This window comes from Emys orbicularis, chromosome 1 (assembly GCF_028017835.1).
Source record: "Emys orbicularis isolate rEmyOrb1 chromosome 1, rEmyOrb1.hap1, whole genome shotgun sequence".
NCBI lineage: Eukaryota > Metazoa > Chordata > Testudines > Emydidae > Emys > Emys orbicularis.
In genome coordinates, this window is record NC_088683.1 from 182,229,318 (window position 1) to 182,251,453 (window position 22,136).

Sequence of the window (22,136 nt, forward strand, 5' to 3'; positions counted from 1 at the left end):
GTGCAGAGCACCCAAAATTCTGGTGGACGTTCGTATTAACTGATAATGCTCAGCACTTGAAAATCAGATCCCATGGTTTTACTTGACTCTCTGAAGTCCATAGCAAACATCTGAGCACTAAAAAATAAAATAAAAAAATCAGCAATAATTATACTATTTCTTCAGGTGACTAAATAAGATGGCCTGATTCTCATAAGTACAGTATGTCTTCTACACAGGGCCGGCTCCAGGCACCAGCGGAGGAAGCACATGCCTGGGGCGGCACATGCTAAGGGCATGTGTCTGAGCAGTTGGTTTTTTTTTTTTTTCCTTGGGGCGGCAAAAATGGTAGAGCCGGCCCTGCTTCTACACTATGAGTTAGTGGTGTGATTCCTCTGCTTGTGTGGACACACACTCTAGCTCTACTTGATTTGGCATGAGCATAAATAGCGGCATAGCCACAGTAGCATGGATAGCAGCAGCAGAGGCACAGGTTAGTTGTGCCACGTATGTATCCAGTGGTTTCAGATTTACCTGAGAGCTGGCATGAGTATGTGTACATGAGCAGGGGAATCATCCCCCTAGCTTGTAATGTAGACATTATCCCTCTCTAAGGCCTGGTCTACATTATGGGGTTAGGTCAAATTTAGCCACGTTAGGTCAATTTAAAAGTAAATGCGTCCACACAACCAACCCCATTCCGTCGACCTAAAGGGCTCTTAAAATCGACTTCTGTACTCCTCCCCGGCGAGGGGAGTAGTGCTAAAATCTACTTTGCTGGGTCGAATTTGGGGTAGTGCGGACGCAAATCGACGGTATTGGCCTCCGGGAGCTATCCCAGAGTGTTCCATTGTGACCGCTCTGGACAGCACTTTGAACTCTGATGCACTAGCCCGGTACACAGGAAAAGCCCCGGGAACTTTTGAATTTCATTTCCTGTTTGGTCAGCGTGGTGAACTCAGCAGCACAGGTGACCATGCAGTCTCCCCAGAATCATAGAGCGTAGAATGTTTCTACGCTCCCCCCATCATCTCCGTCCCTGAGGTTATCACAGATTAGAAGGTGAAAAAACCGCACTTGCGATGACATGTTTTCTGAGCTCATGCAGTCCTCCCGCACTGATAGGGCACAGCTTAATTCAGTGGCAGAGGCCAGGAAAGAATTAAGTGAGCACGAAGAGCAGAGGCAGGATGCGATGCTGAGGCTAATGGGGGAGCAAACGGACATGATGAAGCTTCTGTTGGAGCTGCAGGAAAGCCAACAAGAGCACAGATCCCCGCTGCATCCACTATATAACCGCCTACCCTCCTCCCCATGTTCCATAGCCTCCTCAACCAGACGCCCAAGAACGTGGGGCGGCGGGAGGCTCCGGGCACCCAGACACTCTACTCCAGAGGATGGCCCAAGCAACAGAAGGCTGTCATTCAAACAGTTTGATTTTTAGTGTGGCTACAATAAGCAATGTGGCCTTGTCCTTCCCTCCTCCCCCACCCCGCCCGGGCTACCTTGTCCGTTATCTCTTTTTTTTTTTAATTAATAAAGAAAGAATGAATGGTTTCAAAACAATAGTTACTTTATTTTGAAGGGGGGAGAGTGGTTGGTTTACAGGGAATTAAAATCAACAAAGGGGGTGGGTTTGCATCAAGGAGAAACACACACAACTGTCACACCAAAGCCTGGCCAGTCATGAAACTGGTTTTCAAAGCCTCTCTGATGCAACAGCAGCGGTGACGGTGAACTGAGCGGGCTCCATGCTTGCCGTGGTATGGTGTCTGCACGGGTAACCCACGAAAAAAGGCGCGAAACGATTGTCTGCCATTGCTTTCACGGAGGGAGGGGCAACTGATGACATGTACCCAAAACCACCTGTGACAATGTTTTTGCCCCATCAGGCATTGGGAGCTTAACCCAGAATTCCAATGGGTGGCGGAGACTGCGGGAACTGTAGGATAGCTACCCACAGTGCACCGCTCCATAAGTCGATGCTAGCCACGGTAGTGAGAACGCACTCCACCAACTTAATGCGCTTAGTGTGAACATATGCAATTGACTGTATAAAATCAATTTCTAAAAATTGGCTTCTATAAAATCGACCTAATCTCATAGTGTAGACATACCCCAAGGTACTGATTCCTCACCACTGGGATGACCATTTACCTATTATATGGATGCTTAACCCTACCTTCTCTATCTTGGCTACATGCTTGTCATGACTTTCAGAGATGACATCACAGAAGACAGGTTTAAAATTGCTCCTTCAGAGCAGGCATGGATCCCTCTGCCATTCCTCTATAACGGACCCAATTGTCTTTACAATTAATCATCTTGGGGTGCCCTGGGGTGCATTTCAAAAAAAGATACATTAGAATGCAGAGAAGGGCAACAAAATGCAGAGAAGGGCAACAAAAATGATTAGGGGTATGGAACAGCTTCCTATGAAGAGAGATTGAAAAGACTGGGGCTCTTCAGCTTAGAAAAGAGATGACTGGGGGAGGGAGGAGATATGATAGAGGTCTATACAGTCATGACTGGTTTGAAGAAAGTGAATAAGAAAGCGTTATTTACCCCTTCACATAAAACATAAGAAGCAGGGAGTCACCTGATGGAATTAATAGGTGGCAGATTTAAAACAAACATAAGGAAGTACTTCTTCACACAACACGCAGTCAATTGTGTTCATGGAGGATAGGTTCATCCATGGCTATTAGTCAAGACGGTCAGGGATGCAACCCCATTCTCTGGGTTTCCCTAAACCTCTGACTGCCAGAAGCTGGGACTGGAAGGCAGGGAATGGCTGACTCAATAATTGCCCTGTTCTGTTCATTTCTTCTGAGGCATCTGGCACCAGCCACTACCAGAAGACACGATACTGGGCTAGGTGGACCATTGGTCTGACCCAATATGGCTGTTCTTACATTCTCCTGTGGACACAGGTTTCACTGCAGATGGGCTAAATGTTCTGTTCTGGTTTGAGGGAAAGGCCTGTGCCAGCCTACCACATATTGGGACCATTTTGCTCATCTAGGAGAACATACATTACAGTGGGTGAGAATATTTGATTTTCAGGGCATCCCTTATTCTAACCTTCTGGGTATTCCAGTAAGTGAGCTGAGCCCAGGATCAGACAGACTTTTGACAATATACAGTAGGTGATTGATGGTTTAGTCCTCAAAAATGAGACTTCTTTCTTTCTATTTCCCCTCCTCCCCCACATCATTCCACAGTTGATCCTTCTCCTGCTCATGTAGATAGAACATCTGTCAATTGCCTGATTGACTCACTCTTTTCAAATCCCATCCCAAGACCAACAGTGTCTCTGTGGCCTATGTCAATTAACTCATTCTTCTAAAAACAATTAGTATTTCTCCCTGAGCCTGCCAGTTTCAATATTTTCAGTCACTCTTCCCCAAACTTGCCTTTTTGTCTTATCTGACCCTGTCATAAGTACAGATGACATATTCTAGGATATTCTATGATATCTGCATGGAAAACTCTGCCCACAACCATTATTTGTATTTCTATGCAGAATGTAATAATCTATGAACTATTTTGTGACATCTTTGCATAAAAGTTGTTAGAAAAAAATAAATTATATTGTATTATATTACACTTGTAAACCATATTTGAGTATAAGCCTCCAGATGGTAAAGGTTAGGGTTATACATTAACCCTTTGATCTAGATAGCCCCTTTGAAAGATTAAAGTTTGGCATCTAATGAACCCACAAGTTTTTGAATTATTTTACATTTAAATCATGGATTTCTTACTTTCATCCATCATTAACCTAATTGATCTCATTTAAACATGCAAATTAGGGCACTGAACTTTCACGTTCACAGATATTATTCTTTACTGCTTACTCTAAGTATCTTCCATGTTTCATTTGTTTCAATAGTTCATTAATCTGAAAAGCTTAAACAAGATAATTTTGCTTATTAACAGTGTTTACATAATAACTGAGGTAAATATAACAAATTCTCATTCAAAATTCAATATGAATAGTTGATTAATATATATAAAAGCAGGATCTTGGCATTCACATTCTTATTTTTACAGCTTTTTAGACATACTTGGCACAAATAAACAAATGTGAAAATACCATAGAATATCAGGGTTGGAAGAGACCTCAGGAGGTCATCTACTCCAATCCCCTGCTCAAAGCAGGACCAATCCCCAGACAGATTTTTGCCCCAGAGAAATGGCCCCCTCAAGGATTGAATTCACAACCCTAGGTTTAGCAGGCCAATACTCAAACCACTGAGCTATCCCTCCCCCCTTTTTGTGAGGTAGAATCCAGTTTCTTAGTCTCTGAACTACAAAAACAATAAACCCATGCTGGAGGTGGTATCACTGACTGATCATCTAAAATGCTTAAAATCTACTCCTAATTAGTTCACATTTTTCCATTGACATTAGTCTCATTTGGTTTGGTGTATGTAACTTTGTTATTTTCTCAGAGGTAAAATGCTCTAACCTTCAGCTATGCATAATTATTTTCTTTACTTTTGTTTTCCATAAGATGCCTTCTCTTAAGCAGGTAATTTATTTCTGGTGGAAATTAACTATTAACCAAGACATTGTGTTCCACCAAAATCAGACAAATAAAAATAATGGGCAAGATCTTCAGCTGGTGTAAACTAGTGCAGCTCTGTGGATTTCAGTGGCGCTACTCTGATTTATGCCACCTGAGGATCTGGCCTCATATTATTTCCAGAGAGGTGTAAACTAGTTAGAACAGTATTGCTAACAAATGTAGTATATGTTTTCCTTTGTGGCATAGCTACCCCCTGTGTGTGTAGATAGACAGACACACACTGCACTACACTGGTTTTTACATAGTTGTTCAAGTGCATTGTTTGTAATTTGCTTATCTGTTGTCTCTACAGTTCATTTTTTTATTATTCAAAATCAATACAGGCATTTCCTAAAGAATAGCCCTCAACCGTTTTAGAATAATTGTCTAACCCTAAAGAAGGGTCCTGATACTCAATATAAGCTCATTTAGTAATAACTAGAAATGAAGAAATTGTTAGCCTATCACAAACGTTTTGTAGTAAAAGCCCTTACAAGAAGATTAGCTGATGGCTGCAAGCTTGTCAAACTGATACTTCATTGCAGATCTGTGAGACCGCCGATTAAGAATTTACTAAAAATTGCATCAGCAGATATCAGCACAATATCTTTTTTACATAATACATATTTAACACATCAGTGCTGTCATATGGGAAGTATGGTCAGCTTATGAGATATGCTGCAGAATCTTTCAGTGTGTCTTGTGGTATTGGTCTCATTACAGCTGCCATTTTAGAATCACTATGATTATGTCTGAAGTTTGAACAGGTTTGATTTCATTTTAAAGCTTCAAATAAAGCCTCCTGGGACTTGTGCCTTGGAGGAGAGAGTCGAAATGTGCTGCCGCTGGGAGTGCAAGCAAAGGCTTCCAGGTACATGGTACAATACAAGTGAATCACTGCAGCACCAAACTTTTATAGTGGCAGTACTGTATCTGTGACAGAACAGAAGAAGGTTTTAGAGAGTGAGCACAGGAGTAAGTAATAAAAATAAATGTTTCTCTGAGATTTATTTTGGTTTATTTTTATAGCTTATAAAAAAAAACTACCTAATAGTCAGTGGCAGCTAGTCTAACAACAAACTTCCACACAATGCCATAGAGAATATTATTCTATTCTAGGTTTATTGTTGACTGTAAGAGTCAGTGGAAAAATAGACTTGGCAAGAATGTCATGCCACCACTAATCCCCATCGGGCAAGCATGAACTAGATTACAGCCAAACCCTTTAGCAAGACAATGGCAGTAAGACTGCCCTGCAGGAAACAGAGCATGACATATGGATGGAGTGAGAGAGGATATAAATTAGTGATGAGTAAATATCAAAAGATTGGAGGGGTTGGTTCAGATAATCATCCAAAATTCTGGATGTTTACCCAAACTTTATCTAAATTTTCTTAATATTTGTATCTATTTCTTAATATCTGCAAAATAGGCCTGGGAACCTCATGAAAACAGACACACTCTCTCTATCCCCAGATTTCAAGCGCTGATCATGTTCTGTCTCTCAAGATATCCTGCTTTTGGTCAGGCTATAAACAACACAAGAACAGGCAATCCTGTAGTTCTTCACTTCTGCACCCGGCCATAACAAAGAGAGCAGAAGTGCTCAAAAAAGTACTTTTAAAAGAGCTAACTGAATTTTTTGAACCTTAAGTGTCATGTTCATTTCAAGTACTGAGTCATGATTCTGGTTGTTTGAACTGATCTGGTTTGTCCCATCCCATTTGGGAGGAAAAAATGTAAGCACTGATATCAATATATAGTTATTAAAGGTTAATATTGGTTTTAGTTTTGGCAAGTTGTTGTCTAACAAAGTTGCTGAATAAAGCTGGTGTGTGGGTTTGTAGAGGCTTCTTTACAAAATCTGTGTGTGTGCTCATTTAGAGTATCTATTTTACATAGCCCCATCTTCTAGAGCAGATTTCATTTCATTCCATCGTTCCACAAGTTACCAATAAATCTCTGTCATTCATTTAGTGAGACATCTTCTCTTTCTCCTGCTCTTTAACTGGATGAAGTTACATCTACTTAGCCACTCTGAGGAGTTACATGTTTGCAACAAGCAGAGTGTTAATTTCAAGCATAATTATAGAGTGGAAAAACTCAGAAAAGAGGAAAGTAATGGCCAAAAATATTTATCATCATTATTTATTTCTAAGTACTGATGGTGCTATGTGAGGCACAAAAAGTCAATCCTTTCACCGACAATTTATAATGGAAGGAGTTTACAATGCAAGGGAATGTCTACATGAGGATGTTGAAGCAGATTAGTTTGTTCACTTTAAGTACTCTGAATTAACTATGCTGTACTAAGGTACGTTCACACCACTTTGTTATGGCAGTTTAAGGTATTGTTCTTGTTAATTGTTGTGTCCACACAGCTATGTACTTCTTCAAATTAACTATGTAGCATTCTGGACAATGGTGTGCTGCACAGCTCTATGCATTCTGAATTTTTTCTTGCAGTGCATCGTGAGGTGCCTATGGAACCTACCAGAATTCTGGGACTTGGAGCCAAACTAACACACTCCCATGATTCTTCCCCTGGAAGCCTATGATTCATCTGTATTTTGTCAGGGATGATGGACACACTGATGAGTTCTGTGATCATGAAAGTTATTCATATGAACAGGATGATGCACATGAATTAGCAATTGAGCAGCTGGGTAGGCTTAGACGGGCCGCCTTGGAGGCCTGTGGGTGCTGTGATGATACAGCTACAGGTGGAGGAGGAGCAGGACAATGAAATCGAGCAGTTATTTCTGCGGGGCATTTATCTGGAGCACCTTTACCTAGTGGAGTGCCACTTCTAGGCTCAGCAAGCTAGCAGTGTCTGGTGGGACAGGATAGCAATGCAGAATTGGGATGACCAGGAGAAAGCTACCTTCCTAGAGATCTATGCAGAGTTCACCCTAAAGCTACAATGATAGAACACCAACATGAGGGCTCCTCTCTGCATGGAGAAGAGTGTGACCATCACTACCTGTAAGCTGTCTATCTCTGATTGCTCCCAGTCAGTAGCTAGTGTGACAAAGTTCTGTCCTTGACTCCGTGGGCCCTGTGTTTCCTGACGGATTTTGCTAGCCTCAGAGGCTCACTGTGACCCTCCACATAGCCCTTCTCTCTCTAGAGGCAAGGGTCACAGTCTACTGAGCCATTTTCATCATAAGCCAGCAAGGGAGGTGAGGAGAAGCAACCCTCCCTCGCACAGTCTCTGTTGTCTCCCAGTATCAGTGATTAATCAGGGAGGGGAGGGGAGCCCAGGCCCACCCTCTAATCCAGGCTCCAGCCCAGGGACCCTAAAATTAGCAGCTATGGAAGCTGACTTTTTGGAAATAGGACATGAACAATTCCCTGGTCCACTTCCCCACAGCAGCCCCCACTCAATATCTTCTTCACAATTACCTCAGGGCCTCCTTCCTTGCACCTGGTATAGATTTGTACTGCTTCGTTCCTCCAACAGCACAGCTCCCTCCTATAGCTCCTGACACCCACACCTCACTGACTAACTGGGAGGCTTTTAACTAGTTCCAGCCAGTCCTTGATTGGCTTCAGGTGTCCCAATCAATCTAGCTGTCTCCACTGCCTTCTAGAAGGATCTTAATTGGCCCCAGGTGTCTTGATTAACCTGGAGCAACTGCCATTTGGTTACCATGGTACCAGAGATTTGTTTAGGCTGGGGCTAACATACCTGTTCCTCACTACTTTACTGTAGCCATCTGGCCTTGCCCCATCACACTAGTTACCTCAGAAAAATGCCTCAAGTGGCATGGGAAATAGGGTCAGGGATTCACCGTATTCCTACTTCGCGGTCAGGAGGTAGTTTTGGATAATGAACATACTGTAAACCAAGGAAATGACTGATATATGCTTGTGTATTGATTTTATTGGGGTTGATACTAGGGGTTGAGGTTGATGTTATAGGGAGAGCTACTTCTCAGTGAATTTTTTCAGCCAAGTTGTACCAAATCTTTTGTAATGCGTTAACAAATAGCATAGGTAACAAATAACAATATTTGAATTACAAAGAGTTAAAGAATGTAATGCAAACTTAAGACCAATAGAACTTTTGCATGTCCAGACTGTTGCACACAAATGCCTGCTGGTGGGGTGCTTGAAACTGTTCTTCTTTTCCATCCCGAAGAGGCTGCTTGGTGTGGGAAGTGCCTGCAATTTGGTTGATTGAAAGGTAGGTCCTAGTCTGGTGTGTTCTCCAGAGTTTACAGGACAGGGCTAGGTAGGGATGCTGTGCATGAGCTTCGTAACAAAACATGCTCCAGACCTAGAAGGGTCTTGTTTAAAAAGGCAATTGGCAAACCAGGAACACATGCAGAGCTGCTATCTGCCAGGATGACATACTCCCAGCTGGTGCAGGAGTGGAATGGAAACTACCTGCATAAGCAACCCTGAGAAGGTTGCCAGTACACAGAAAAGAGTTGTTTAAATCCTCCTACAGAGTTGTATTGTAATACAGCATATTCGACTTATTGGGAGAGCTTCTGTCTGCAGCATTTTCGGGCTGGTTTCTGAAAAAGCTCTCGTGAACAGCAAATGCATGTGACATCACCTGCAAATATGCAGTCCAGGTGCTCATGGTGTGGGTTCCTTTGCTTTGATCTGGCACTGGGACCAGCTCTGGGAGTGCCTCCTCACCTTCATTTGCTCTGACACTATCTTGCAGATGTCTACATTCCAGAGACTATTCTCCAGATGGAACTGGAGGTCTGCAGGCATCTACATGCAAGCACAGTGTTATAATAGCTGTGTGAACTCATCACTACCTGATATCAAAAAGGGACACACCTGGCTGCGTGCCAGCATTTAATTAGAGAGAGACTATTTGGTCGAGATGACTCTAGAGCAGTGGAGGGCACACAGGTACGGTACACAGACAGGCTGAGCTAGGTGTGTGGGATAGCATGGGGAGGACTGCCAGAAGCAGAGTGGTTAGAAATGCATTCACATAAACCTTAAAGCACACAAACTCATTGCAAAGAAGAGTTACTTCTACTCCAAACAGGATTCATTACTGCTACCTAAGGTGCCAAATAATTCATTTTTTTTTAATCGTATGTGTACACAAGGCACTTTAATGAGAACAAACTAAAGTTATTCCGATGTAACATCCCCATGATAGACAAGCCCTAACAATAATGACTACGGCTCTTCTCTCTTAGGCTCTGACATGAAGAACATCACACAAAGCTGTGTTAGTAGGGCACAAAGTTGATGATTTAATCTCTGCTGCTAACATCACCTTGCATTTCTATGGTACTATCAAGCAAAATACTACATAAACCTATGGTCTTGGTGTTGAAAACCTATCTGAGAAAACCAGTGAGACTTAACACCCCACACACACTTGTCCTCTCCCCTCCTCTGCCAAACAGACTAAGGACTCAATCTCACAGTCCTTACTCTGGGAAAGCTCTCATTGACTTGCTAAGAGAATTGAGGGATTGGACTAGAAGAGAGGTATTTGTATGTATTTGAACTCATTAAGGACTTAAGTTTTATTTTATGTCTAGTGACAGTACACCTTCACTCAAAACCAGAGAATGTAAAAGTGTGTGGATAGGGATAGATAGATTATAGATATTACTTACAGTGTATTTCTAGAACCTGCCTTGCTATCTGAGGTGTGGAGTTTAAGGACTCATGGTCTACTCTGCAACTTACAACGACACCATCATCACTCCGATCCGCTCGGAAATCCAATGTGCTGCTAACTGTGAATGTCCTGCGATTTGCATCCTCTTCTTTTAAATATTTGACATCTGCAAGAACAACAAACAAATGTAGCTTAATGATTTTCAGGGAGCACAATGCAATAGGAGGCGGCTCTGGTATATATCAAATCCATTTCTAAAACTTTTCCCCTAGTTGCTTAAAAAATAAAACCACACACTATATAGCCACACATTCCATTATTTGTCTGATAAAAGAACCAATACTGCCATTGCTATTCCTACATGTGTATTTGGCAATTTCAAAATCAACTGCTGAGAGCCTGGACAAGAATTTTAACTGTTGGCATGGATAGGAAAAGCTGTATTGCAAGGATGCTATGCAGAAAGAAATTACACGATATATCATAGAATCATATATCGAGAGGTCATCTAGTCCAGTCCCCTGCACTCATGGCAGGATTAAGTAATATGCAGACCATCCCTGACAGGTGTTTGTCTAACCTGCTCTTAAAAATCTCCAATGACAGAGATTCCCCCAACCTCCCTAGGCAATTTATTCCAGTGCTTAACCACCCTGACAGGAAATTTTTCCTAATGTCCAACCTAAACCTCCCTTGCTGCAATTTAAGCCTATTGCTCCTTGTCCTATCCTCAGAGGTTAAGTAGAACAATTTTTCTCCCTCCTCCTTATAACACCTTTTATGTACTTGAAAACTATTATCATGTCCCCTCTCAGTCTTCTCTTTTTCACACTAAACAAACCCAGTTTTTACAATCTTCCCTCATAGGTCATGTTTTCTAGACCTTTAATCATTTTTATTGTTCTCCTCTGGACTTTCACCCATTTTGTCCCCATCTTTCCTGAAATGTGGCGCCCAGAACTGGAAACAACACTCTGGTTGAGGCCTAATCAGCGCAGAGTAGAGCGGAAGAATTACTTCTTGTGTCTTGTTTACAACACTCCTGCAAATGCATCCCAGAATGATGTTTACTTTCTTTGCAAGAGTGTTACACTGTTGACGCTCATTTAGCTTGTGGTCCACCATGACCCCCAGATTCCTTTCTGTTGTACTCCTTCCTAGGCAGTCATTTCCCATTTTGTATGTGTGCAACTGATTGTTCCTTCCTAAGTGGAGTACTTTCCATTTGTCCTTATGGAATTTTATCTTATTTACTTTAGACCATTTCTCCAGTTTGTCCAGATCATTTTGAATTTTAATCCTATCCTCCAAAGCACTTGCAAACCCTCCCAGCTTGGTATCATCTGCAAACTTTATAAGTGTACTCCTATGCCACTATCTAATTCACTGAGGAAGATATTGAACAGAACTGGACACAGACTGATCCCTGTGGGACCCCACTCATTATGCCCTTCCAGCTTGACTGAGAACATAGTCTGAGGACATAGAGAGAGGTCTGTGTTGAAAATGATCCTCATCTTATGGGCGAGTTACAGACAGGATGGTGATGGCCTGCAGTGATCAAGAAAGGAGAGAGGGAGAGAGAGTGTAGGGGAATTAAGAGCTGTTTTAGCCAGTTTAGCTTTTGAACTTGAACTGATGGCCAGACATCCACAATCAGTTAAATCTGCAATAAACAAAACCAAAATCAACTAAAAGGCAGGAATGCCTTGCCTCTCTTCATTATCTCTACTATATCTACATCCCAATTAGAAATAAGCTTCCCCTGAAGTCCACTAGAGAAACACAGTTTTTTTCTTATGTTTTTTTAAATCCCCTTCATAGTGCTACTGAAGGTAAATATTTCAAAGTCTACGTATCTAATCTTATAGATATGTGATACAAGGATATTAGGAAACCAATGTGACTTTTGATTTAAATATATATGGATAGAGTAAGACTGCAAGTGCTTTATTCATTTTTTTATGAACTGGTTCATCTGTGGGTTAACCAGGATTAACCTCAGCCATGAATTAAATCTAAACCCAAAGTTGAGACATCAACACCACTGTTCAGATTTAAATGAAACATCTCATTCTAATTATTACAATTTGCAGACAAGCCACACCCACTTTTGAAATAAAATTCCTTCAGACCCATCCTTTCTCTTGCTGTATTCAATTTGCCTCTTGTTCTTGAGGAGCTCTACTTTAAGGGTCTCTTTTGTTCAGTTTGGGCTCTGAGGGTATGTCTCCACTGTACCTTGGAGTGTGCCTCCCAGCTGGGGTAGACAGACTCGCACTAGCGGAGCCTGAGCTAATGTGCTAAAAATTAGCAGTGTGGATGCTGCAGCTTAGCCTGGAGCTTGGGCTCTCAAGCCCACCCGACCCCCTATGCCTGAGAGCCCAAGCTCCAGCCTGAGCCCCAACACCCACCCAGCCATTTTTAGTGTGCTAACTCAAGCCCAGTTAGAACAAATCTGTCTACTCCAGCTGGGATGTTCGCTTCCAGCTGTCGTGTAGACATACTCTAAAGGTGCTGGGCACCTTCAACTTCAATTGACTTCATAGAGTTGCGAACTCTTAGCTTCTCTCTATATTGGGCACGGCTGGGACTTTTATTGAAAGAGCCTCCTTGTATGATGCATAAATGAGAGCAGAACAGAAGTACCAACAGATGAGGTTAATGTGCACAGAAGTTAATGTGAGAGCCACTTATTGACTTTTTGGATTAGTTTTATTTTGTACACAACTATTTACACTGCTCATTGATTTTTGTTTATTTTAGCAAAACGACAACCTGGTCATATTGATTTGTGCTAACGAAGGCCTTAAAATGAATTTTTGTAAAGGAATATACTACTGAGATTGCATGTGTCCTGTGTTTCCTAATCAAAGGAAAGGAAAATGCAAGAGGTTTCAATTTTACAAATCATAGTAAAATCCCATTAGGGAGAGGAAAATGACCTAAATAAAATTTCCATGAAAAGTCAATTTTAGAAAGCATATCTAAAATGTAATAAACTACATCTTTTTAGATTAAAAATATCTATGGAATCAGAAAGATGGGCTTTTTCACTCACTCCAGATAATGTAAGAATCCAGGTAGTTGAGTAAATCTGATTTTTGCTTCAGAAATAATTGTCTTCCCCACCCGGGCATTTTTCTTCCTGTTGGCAGGGCCGGCTCTAGGCACCAGCGTCCCAAGCATGTGCTTGGGGCAGCACTTTTCAAGGGGCGCATTCTGGCCCTTTGGGGCAGCACTCTGGCCCTTTTTTTGTTTTGTTTTGTTTTGTTTTGGCGGCGGCAGCACTCCGCTTTTTTTTTTTTTTTTTTTTTTGCTTGGGGCAGCAAAAAACCTGGAGGCAGCCCTGCCTGTTGATTGTTAAGCATTAAGCAGATTTCAATTTTTGCTGAGGTGACTATCAAGATTTATGGATCAGAAAGCTGAGGGAAATATTGACCATGGATAAACCAAGGTTATTATATTCGTAAAGGAGGAAAATATTTTAGCCTAGATTTAAAAAGTGCCTAAAGTTTGGATCCTAAATGTAACATTAAGCACCTGAATAAATAGACTTATTTTCGAAAGTGCTGAGCACCCAGCAGCTCCAATTAACTGGAGATTAGACAGCTCCTAGGCATTGGGAGCCTTCACTTCAATGGGAGCTGCTGGATGCACAGCACTTTAGAAAAATGGAGACCACTTCTTTAGGAGCCTTTTAGATGCCTGTTTCTTTAAAATCTTGACCCTTAATTGTCAGTGAAAAAATAAGTCAATGTATGTACTTTTATATAAACCCTGAATATCTGGATCATCAAAAATATCTATACATTTATCTATAATGGCCAAATATTTTTAAAGTAACAGAATTTTTTCTTCTGAGAATCACATTCATTAGAGGAAGTGAAGCTTAAAGTCAAGGAACCCCCCACACCCCCATGGAAACAAACAGTTTTCTTGGAACTCACTGTTTACATATGCACTCTGACTGTTTAAAACTTTGTGTTAGCTCCATATTATTGGTCTCTGAGGAAGAAAACAATATAAACTTGCTGATTTATCACTCGTTGGTTATTTTAAACCAATTATAACCTTATATTGCTCCCATATATGTAACAATTATCCATTGAAAATATATTTTTCCATATTTTAACTGGGCAAATCTGGTATTTTGGGCTTCTGTATATTTTTCATCTGGTTTTGCTTTAACCTTGCATTATAATCGGAGAAGGTTAAATTCTACTTTCAGCTGGAGTTTTGTCAAGCCAAAAAGAGTACCACATTTCTGATCTCACTGCACATATTAAAATTAGCAACCTCATTTTAAATTTGCCATTTTGTTGCAAAAATATTAATTAAATTAATTAATTACTTTTTACTACACAGGAAAAAAAAACAGGAAAATAATTTGAAAATATTTCTGAAAAGTGAAAACTAAAACCACATTCAAGGTTACATTTTCAAATCAGTGAGTAATAAATTATGTGACAAATAAGTATTGTGTATTTACTTTCTGATCATTTGAATCCCTTAAGCTCAATTTAGGGATGCCACAGTCAGTTGTATTATTGAGCAGGTAGAAATAAAGGATTAGAAAGCCAAACTTCACATCCCTATGCTAATATGGGTGCATATATAAGAGACAGAATGTTAAAATATAAGGAATGTAATGCCATGATTCACACTCAGCCTCTCCCATTCTTAACATCGAGCCTGCTAAACAGGTCTCTCTTACTAGATGATGATTCCTTTTTTCTGCTAATAGAAATGCAAGCAACATTTTAGGTTGGCTTTTTCCCCCCCGGTTCCGTCTCTGAACTGAATGTATTCGGTTTTCATATTCTTTTGTACCATGTATAATATACTGTAACACAATTGGATTTACTGGTGCTAGACAGCAGAAGTCCTAACCTTTAATGTCAGGTGCATTAGCATACAATTTCATATCTATTTTCTCAGATTTATCATTTCACCTTTTCCAGTGCACAAAAGCTAATGTACCTTCTGCTGATGCCATTGCAAGCTAGTCAGGTTATTTTATTTGTAACCTTCATGACAATGGCAATGTGCTCTTCAGAAGACCTAGAAAACTAAAGCGTTCAAGGCTTTTCCCTCATTTTTATCTTCTTCACTTTCTATTCCTCCTCAGTTTCAATACCTATTTCATCCATTCTATTGAGTTTTCTTTCTTATGTCCATCCCTTAGATACCTGCCCAGAAAGCCATGTGTTAATTTAAGATTAAAATCCCTAAATTGTCTGCTTTGCTGCTATTACATTTCAGCTGAACAGGAAATGCATAATTACTGTGCAAGCCTGAAAGATCTGATTTTAAAAAAAATCTGGTGCCATGAGTTGCCCTTGCTTATGTCTGCTTACACCTGTAGTTCATTTAGGATACTGGCACTACCTATGTTTATTTTCCATCTTTTGATGGCACTTCTTGCATACATTCAGTTTGACATCTCTTTTGAATGACAGCTTTGCTGGCATAGTACAGCATGTATGTGATGTCCTCTGTTACATTTTGCCTTTTAATTATATTGCACAAGGTGCTACTTTTCTCTTGGTAGTTCTCAAATTGTGGGTCGGTACCCCAAAGTGGTCTTTGGACTGGCATTAGACTTGCTGGTGCCCAGAGCCGAAGCCCGAGCCCGGGGCCAAACTCAAAGCCTGAGCCCACTGCCCAGGGATGAAGCATGAAGGTTTCAGCCCTGGGTGACAGGTCTCAGGTCTGGCTTTGGCCCCGCCTCCCGGGGTGGTGAGGCTGGGGACGGCTCACACTTCGGTCCGCCCCTCCTGGGGTCGTGTAGTAATTTTTGTTGTCAAAAGTGGGTAGCGGTGCAATGAAGTTTGAGAACCCCTGATTTACCATCCTGCAGGCTGAAAGACTCCACTTTCTGATTTCCTGCTTCCCATCTTCACTCGACCACAGGAACTCAGGCATATTTTAACCTACTTGAGCCCAAAGTCCACGCCTCTTTCCAATCCAATTTTCTGATTTTGAATTGGAAACTTCTCAAGACAGGTACATTTAAAAGAAATCATATTTCTGTGAATATCAACCATGGTATCTTTAACTTATAAATTTTGCATATTAGTCTTTTTTTTATTATTATTATTATGTATTGCTCTGTGTTGGTGGATACCAAAGAAAGTTGAACTGTTTCTCTTATTACCACCACAGCTTTGCTTGAAGCAGCTTTTTGATTCACTAACAAAAACCATAATGCCAGACAAGTGTGTGAGATACATGGATACTAAAGGAATGATTTTAAAATAATAGCTACATGGAAACAGTCACAATTCTGACAACTCATTCACCAGATCTTTTAGCAAATTAGATGAAAATGACAGCAATAAAAACCAATACCAATTTTCTGGGAATATGCAAGAGTGGATCAAATGTCAAAATAGCTGGGGTACTGATAGAGACATGAACCTGGTACTCAAGATGATTGTAAAGCATTTTATGATCCATCTCAATTAAGGTGATATTATGGCCTTAAGATAATTGCTATTATTTTTAATTATAGTTAATTAAAAATAATAGCAATATGACTGATTTTTTTTGCAAAATGTTACAAACTATAATTAAAAATTATAGGTTGTAACATTTTGCAAAAAAAATCAGTAATATTGCTATTATGATAAATATTGATCAGTTCTTCCACATTTACATAATAGAATTGATTCTTGCATGTTTAGATAATGTCCGTCCTTTTATAAAAATGAAAGTGATACAATTCCAAGCAATCCTCTATCCCATTAAATGCTTTAGTTTTGATGTTGACACATATTTACATAGAAATGTTTTTCAATACCTTTAATCTCTTTGTCATTCTTGAACCATCTGATATCAGCTGCTGGTTTGCTACCAGAGGTCTTGCAAGTTAGCTGCATCCTCTCTCCCTCCATAACTGGTGAAGTAAATCCACTAATTTGTGGCTTCTCAGGAACACCTAAGAAACAATCAAGCAAATAAAAGATACAGTATGTTGCCAATCAGCTACTTTAAGCCTTTGACCAGAGGGTTGTCAGTTGATAAGGTTAACCTATTAGAGGTCAATTTCCAAAAGAAATAACAGATAGGTTTATTCACTTTATGATTGACAAGCCTAACAACAAGTGTCACTGAATTCCGTTTTCTATTTTAAACTGACCAGTGAATCTGAACCATACTAGAGTTTAATTGAAGAAAATGAACATGTTTTGTATGTTAATTTTAAACCAATCCAGCTTGTCTCATACTTTATGTTCAAGTTCAGAATGACTTCCTATTGCTCGATATATAGTGGATATCTGCATTTTAAGCAGATTATTTTGGGTGGGAGGCATGGAATATATTAACTACTCTTGTTAAAATGAAACATAACCAGGAACAAAATCCAAACTGATCCAGCTGCATTTTAACAGACAGTTCCAGCATGAATTCAGGGAATCCTACCACAAAAGGAGAGCAAAAAGAAGGGGGGAAAAAATCCTCTCTTTTCAGATTTAAATAATATATAGTAATAATGGGCCCAATCCAAAGCACACAGAATTCATAGGAATCCTTCCATTGATTCAGTGAGGTCTGTATCAGGTCCTATGCCCATTAAATATCATACTCCAAACATTAGAGATGGCAAGGATTATGTTTTGAGGAATGGAGGGAGATTTAAAATAAAGAACTGTGAATAAAATTGAGAATATTTAGTTATATTCAATGACTGGTTTAGTAACACACAGAAATGACTTATTTTGAGGGGATATATCTTTCCACAGTTTCTAAAAGCTCTTATAATACGATTAGGTTTACCCTTTACATCTGGAATGTTTCAGTTAATTCACAGATTTTCATTCCTGGATAAAGGGATCAGTCACTGAAATTCCGCTCTGTGCTTTGCATCTTGCAATGTGGTTTGTTCGTGTCTCTCCTTTTCCAAAGGAAACCGATAAACACTGCACGCAATCAAACATTACTCCAAACACAAACAACAGCACCTATCACAGTGTAGTTTCTGTAGTAAAACTACTCCTACTTTTCAGGGGCATGAAATAGCATCTTTAATAATCCCTGTACATTAAAATCTTCTAATCCAAATCAGACCAGTGAATAGAAAGAATATTTCTGCATATAAATCATCTTTCTGATTAAAATGATGGCATGGAATAAATTACAAAGGAAAAAAAAAAGAACATTACTCTCATATGGGGCATCTTTAGAAGAATTTTAAATGTGAGTTTCTAATAGACAAATAAAATTATAGTGAGACAGATGCTTCTGAAACCTTGCTGCTGTCTTTTTGCTGGAAAGAAAACGGAAGATGTTGGAAAGCAGTCATGTAAAAAAAAAAAACCCACGCAAATAAAAAGTAGAACTAAATAGACCATAAAAAAAATCAAGCCACCCTGATTAGAAGCTACTGATTAGATGTCTGGCTTTTTACCTTTGTAACACCCTTTTATCTGGGTCCCAATGCCATTTAATAGGTTGAATTTGACTAATCATCTATTCTTTGGATCTTGAGATGGCTCTCTACAGAAAAAAAATTAACCCTTAGGCAGTTGTTATCCCAAAATACTCTGCTTTGAGTGGATATTTTTTGTCCTTAATGGCAAACTTGTGAAGATTTTTGTAAAATAGACTCAGTGGGACTCACAGAGGCATATTTCATATCCTATGCACAAAACCAATTCCCTGGCTGGATTAACTTTAATATTACTAGCACAGAGAACATCTTGCATTAGTCCTATTAAATTCAACTGCCTGCTTTTCTATATATAAAAAGCTAAACAAAACAAAATGTGGAAAAAAATCAATCTTTAAAATCGTATCACTTGTTAGGTGCACAGGTGTGTTTCAATGAACTATAGCAATTTCAGCTGATTGGGCTACTGACATTGATAGAATCACATAAAGCTCGGAGTTGAAACATTATTTTTTGGGCATCGCTATGAATCTATTGCTTTTTGTGTGTGTGTGTGTGTGTGTGTGTGTGTGTGTGTCTCTCTCTATAACCTTTGGGGAAAACAGCAGAGCATTTAGAGGATGAAGCATAAAAGAAGCAAGCCCAGTGAAAATATGCACTTTGTAGAGGAAAAAAGAAAATAGAATGAGCCAAGAAAATGCATAGCTAAGGAAAAACTATGAGTCCCTAAAGCCCTTTTTGATTTCATGCTCTCTGGTTTTGTCTCCTTTGCCCTATACAGTACATTGTTAGGAGATGAACACATGCACCCTGTTAACCCCTTTGGTGCTTGGGATATAGAGGTTATGTCCATTTTAAGGAGCACTCATGTGGTACTATTGATGTGCACTGTAATTCATGGTCCTGCCACATCGCACATAATAAGGGGCTTGCTATTCCTAGGCATGGTTCTAGTCAAGCAATCTTTAGAGAAAGCAAGAGTGGGTGTTTTACATGCGTCTGCTGCGAAGTTTTCTGAAAATTCACACTAGAAAAATTTACCAAGATTTGAGAAGTCTTAAAACTCATCTCTTAACTCATTTCACTTTGGTATTCTCAGCCGGCTATACTTACCCAGAACAGTGAGAAAAGCCTTGGAAGTTTTGACAGGCATAGTAAATAAAGAACAGGTGTATTGCCCTTCATCTGACAGAGACACATCACTGACGCTGATGCTCAGTTCATGCCATGAAGCTCGAACCAGCTCAATTCTGTTGTCCCTCAGGGCTGGAAAACAAAATGTATATGTTAAAGATACATTAATACAGTACAGTATGTTATTCAATAGGTTTAAATGCAGCAGTCTAATGAACATTTTAAATTACAAATTGATTATATGGAGACATAGACCAGGTTAAAGATAGATTTTGGTGTTATTTTTTCCTTTCAGGGAATTCCAACATTTCAACAGTTTTTGGATCGTCTCAAAATCAGCTGAAAAACAAAATATGACCATATAAATTATTACATATTTAATATTGGGATTCAGTGATGTAACCAGTCTCAGCTACATTTTGGTCCCTTGCATTATATCAAATGATATTAAATCATCTGAACCACTACACAAGTATGCAACAGAACAATGAATCCAAAATACCACCCCATGATTTCCATTTGTTTCCCAGAAACAGGACAGGACAGTGACACAACGAGCAGGGGTGAATATGACCAGCATCAGATGGAGGTTTTGGGGTCAAGGTCTGAAAGTGAGTCCCTTCTGTCCAATGCTGCAATGGATGTCTGTAGGAATGAACTTGGTGGGTTTCAGGGAACTTCCCCTATTTTTCCTCTGGGGGATCTAAATGTGGGAGGGGAGGGTGGTCACTTATCCCTCCTCCTCTCCCCTTCCCCCCAAGACAGCAAGAGACACCAAACCTAGTGGATTAGGAGAACTTCATAAGGAAGGGGTATGATGATCAGATAAACTGCATTGCTAAAGGATTAAAAGGAGGTACTCTTTAAAGAAGTGGAATCGGGGGCAGGAGGTTGCGATTCCTATGACTGGTATGGCAGGGAGCCAACCCACACCTCCTTTATAGCCCCCCCTTCACCTTCATTCAAGGGGGGATGATAGGGTCCCAACAGTGGGTTGGCTGGGGACCAGGATGGGTAAGGGGGTAGGGCTGAGAGAAGCTTCCCTTGGGTATATGTACATGATTATGGAATTACCTGCACCATACACTTTTATATTCTGAACAATGCCCCACATGAAGCAGTGAGGCCCGTATCAGCCTCACATTAAGCAGTGGGGGCCATTTTCTGGCTTGTAGGAAAAGGTGTGTGGCTCCTTTAATGACTAGAGAACCAGAGGGACTTGCTGCAGCTGCCTCAAACCAGGTCAGCAGACCCATCACCCTCTCCTCCCCAGTCACCAGAAGAGAGGGAAGACTATTTCGGTCTATACTGGTGCAAGAAAAACCCTCTTATACCTGGACCAGTTGAGCATCACCTACACTTCCACCCATGGAAGTCATTAAATACCAGGTTTTCTCATGATCTGCAGTGTGTATTACTGTAGTTGGCTCTTTACATAAGAACTTAAGAATGGCCCAACTAGGTCAGACCAATATCCCAGTATCCTGTGTTCTGACACTGGCCAGTGCCAGCAGCTTCAGAGGGAATGAACAGAACAGGGCAATTATCAAATGATACATCCCATTATCCAGTCCCAGCTTCTGGCAGTTAGAGGTTTATGGACACCCAGAGCATGGGGTTGCATCCCTGACCATCTTGACTAATAGCCATTGATGGACTTATCCTCGATGAAATTACCTAATTCTTTTTTGAACCCAGTTGTACTTTTGGCCTTCACAACATCCCCCAGCAATGAGTTCAATAGATTGACTGTGTATTTTTCGAAGAAGTACTTCTGTCGTGGTCAAAGACCCCCACGCAGTCATTTTAGTTCAAAGACTCATGCCTGAGGCCAGTTTATTGACATACAAACCAGTGCACTGGGGTGTAGTCCGGAGACCAACACACCTAGCAACAGCTCACAGGCTGCTTTTATTCCATTAAACCACAAGCAGGGTACAAACAATACGTCATGAGTTAAGAAATTGGGGACCAATTATAAGCTGGGCATGGGGTGAACACGAGCTCGGGGGCAAATCACAGGCTGGGTTTGGGGTGATCACGAGCTGATCACGAGCTAGGGTGTTGGGGTTGGGGTCAGTCCTCCCTCCTCCCCTTTGCCTACTTTATCAATTTCCGAGAGGTGGATGTAGAGGGATGCTCAGTGGTTTCCGCAGAGGTGGTGCTCGGCCCTAGCTTGGGTACATTTCTTAAGACTTGGTACATGTCATTTTCCGGGTGATTTTGACAAGGGCTAAGGGGGGCTTTTCAGGAGATGCTTAAAGGGGAACTATTATAGGTTATTTGTAGATAGTTGGAATTGGAGAATTTGCAGATAGCTACAACTGCAAGAGTGATTAGCTCTTTGCAAAAGCAATTTCTTAATGTATTTCATAAACTTGCGGTTATTATATTTTGTGTTTCTTTCCTTCCTTCCTTTCCCCTCCTCTGCCACTACTTTTGTC

The 22,136-nt window shown here is 40.5% G+C and overlaps 1 protein-coding gene across 2 annotated transcripts in view; it reads right to left on the reverse strand.

The window, feature by feature from the left end:
- CADM2 (cell adhesion molecule 2) overlaps window positions 1-19,711 on the reverse strand; it is a 165,008-nt gene extending 145,297 nt beyond the window's left edge. For both annotated transcript variants that reach the window (XM_065415870.1, XM_065415862.1), the window contains exons 1-3: window positions 19,672-19,711; window positions 16,969-17,106; window positions 10,159-10,329 (exon numbers count right to left, since the gene is read on the reverse strand). In XM_065415870.1, coding sequence (XP_065271942.1) covers window positions 10,159-10,329; window positions 16,969-17,106; window positions 19,672-19,711 — 349 coding nt within the window. The remainder of the gene's footprint in view (window positions 1-10,158; window positions 10,330-16,968; window positions 17,107-19,671) is intronic.
- Between the last annotated feature and the right edge of the window lie 2,425 nt (window positions 19,712-22,136).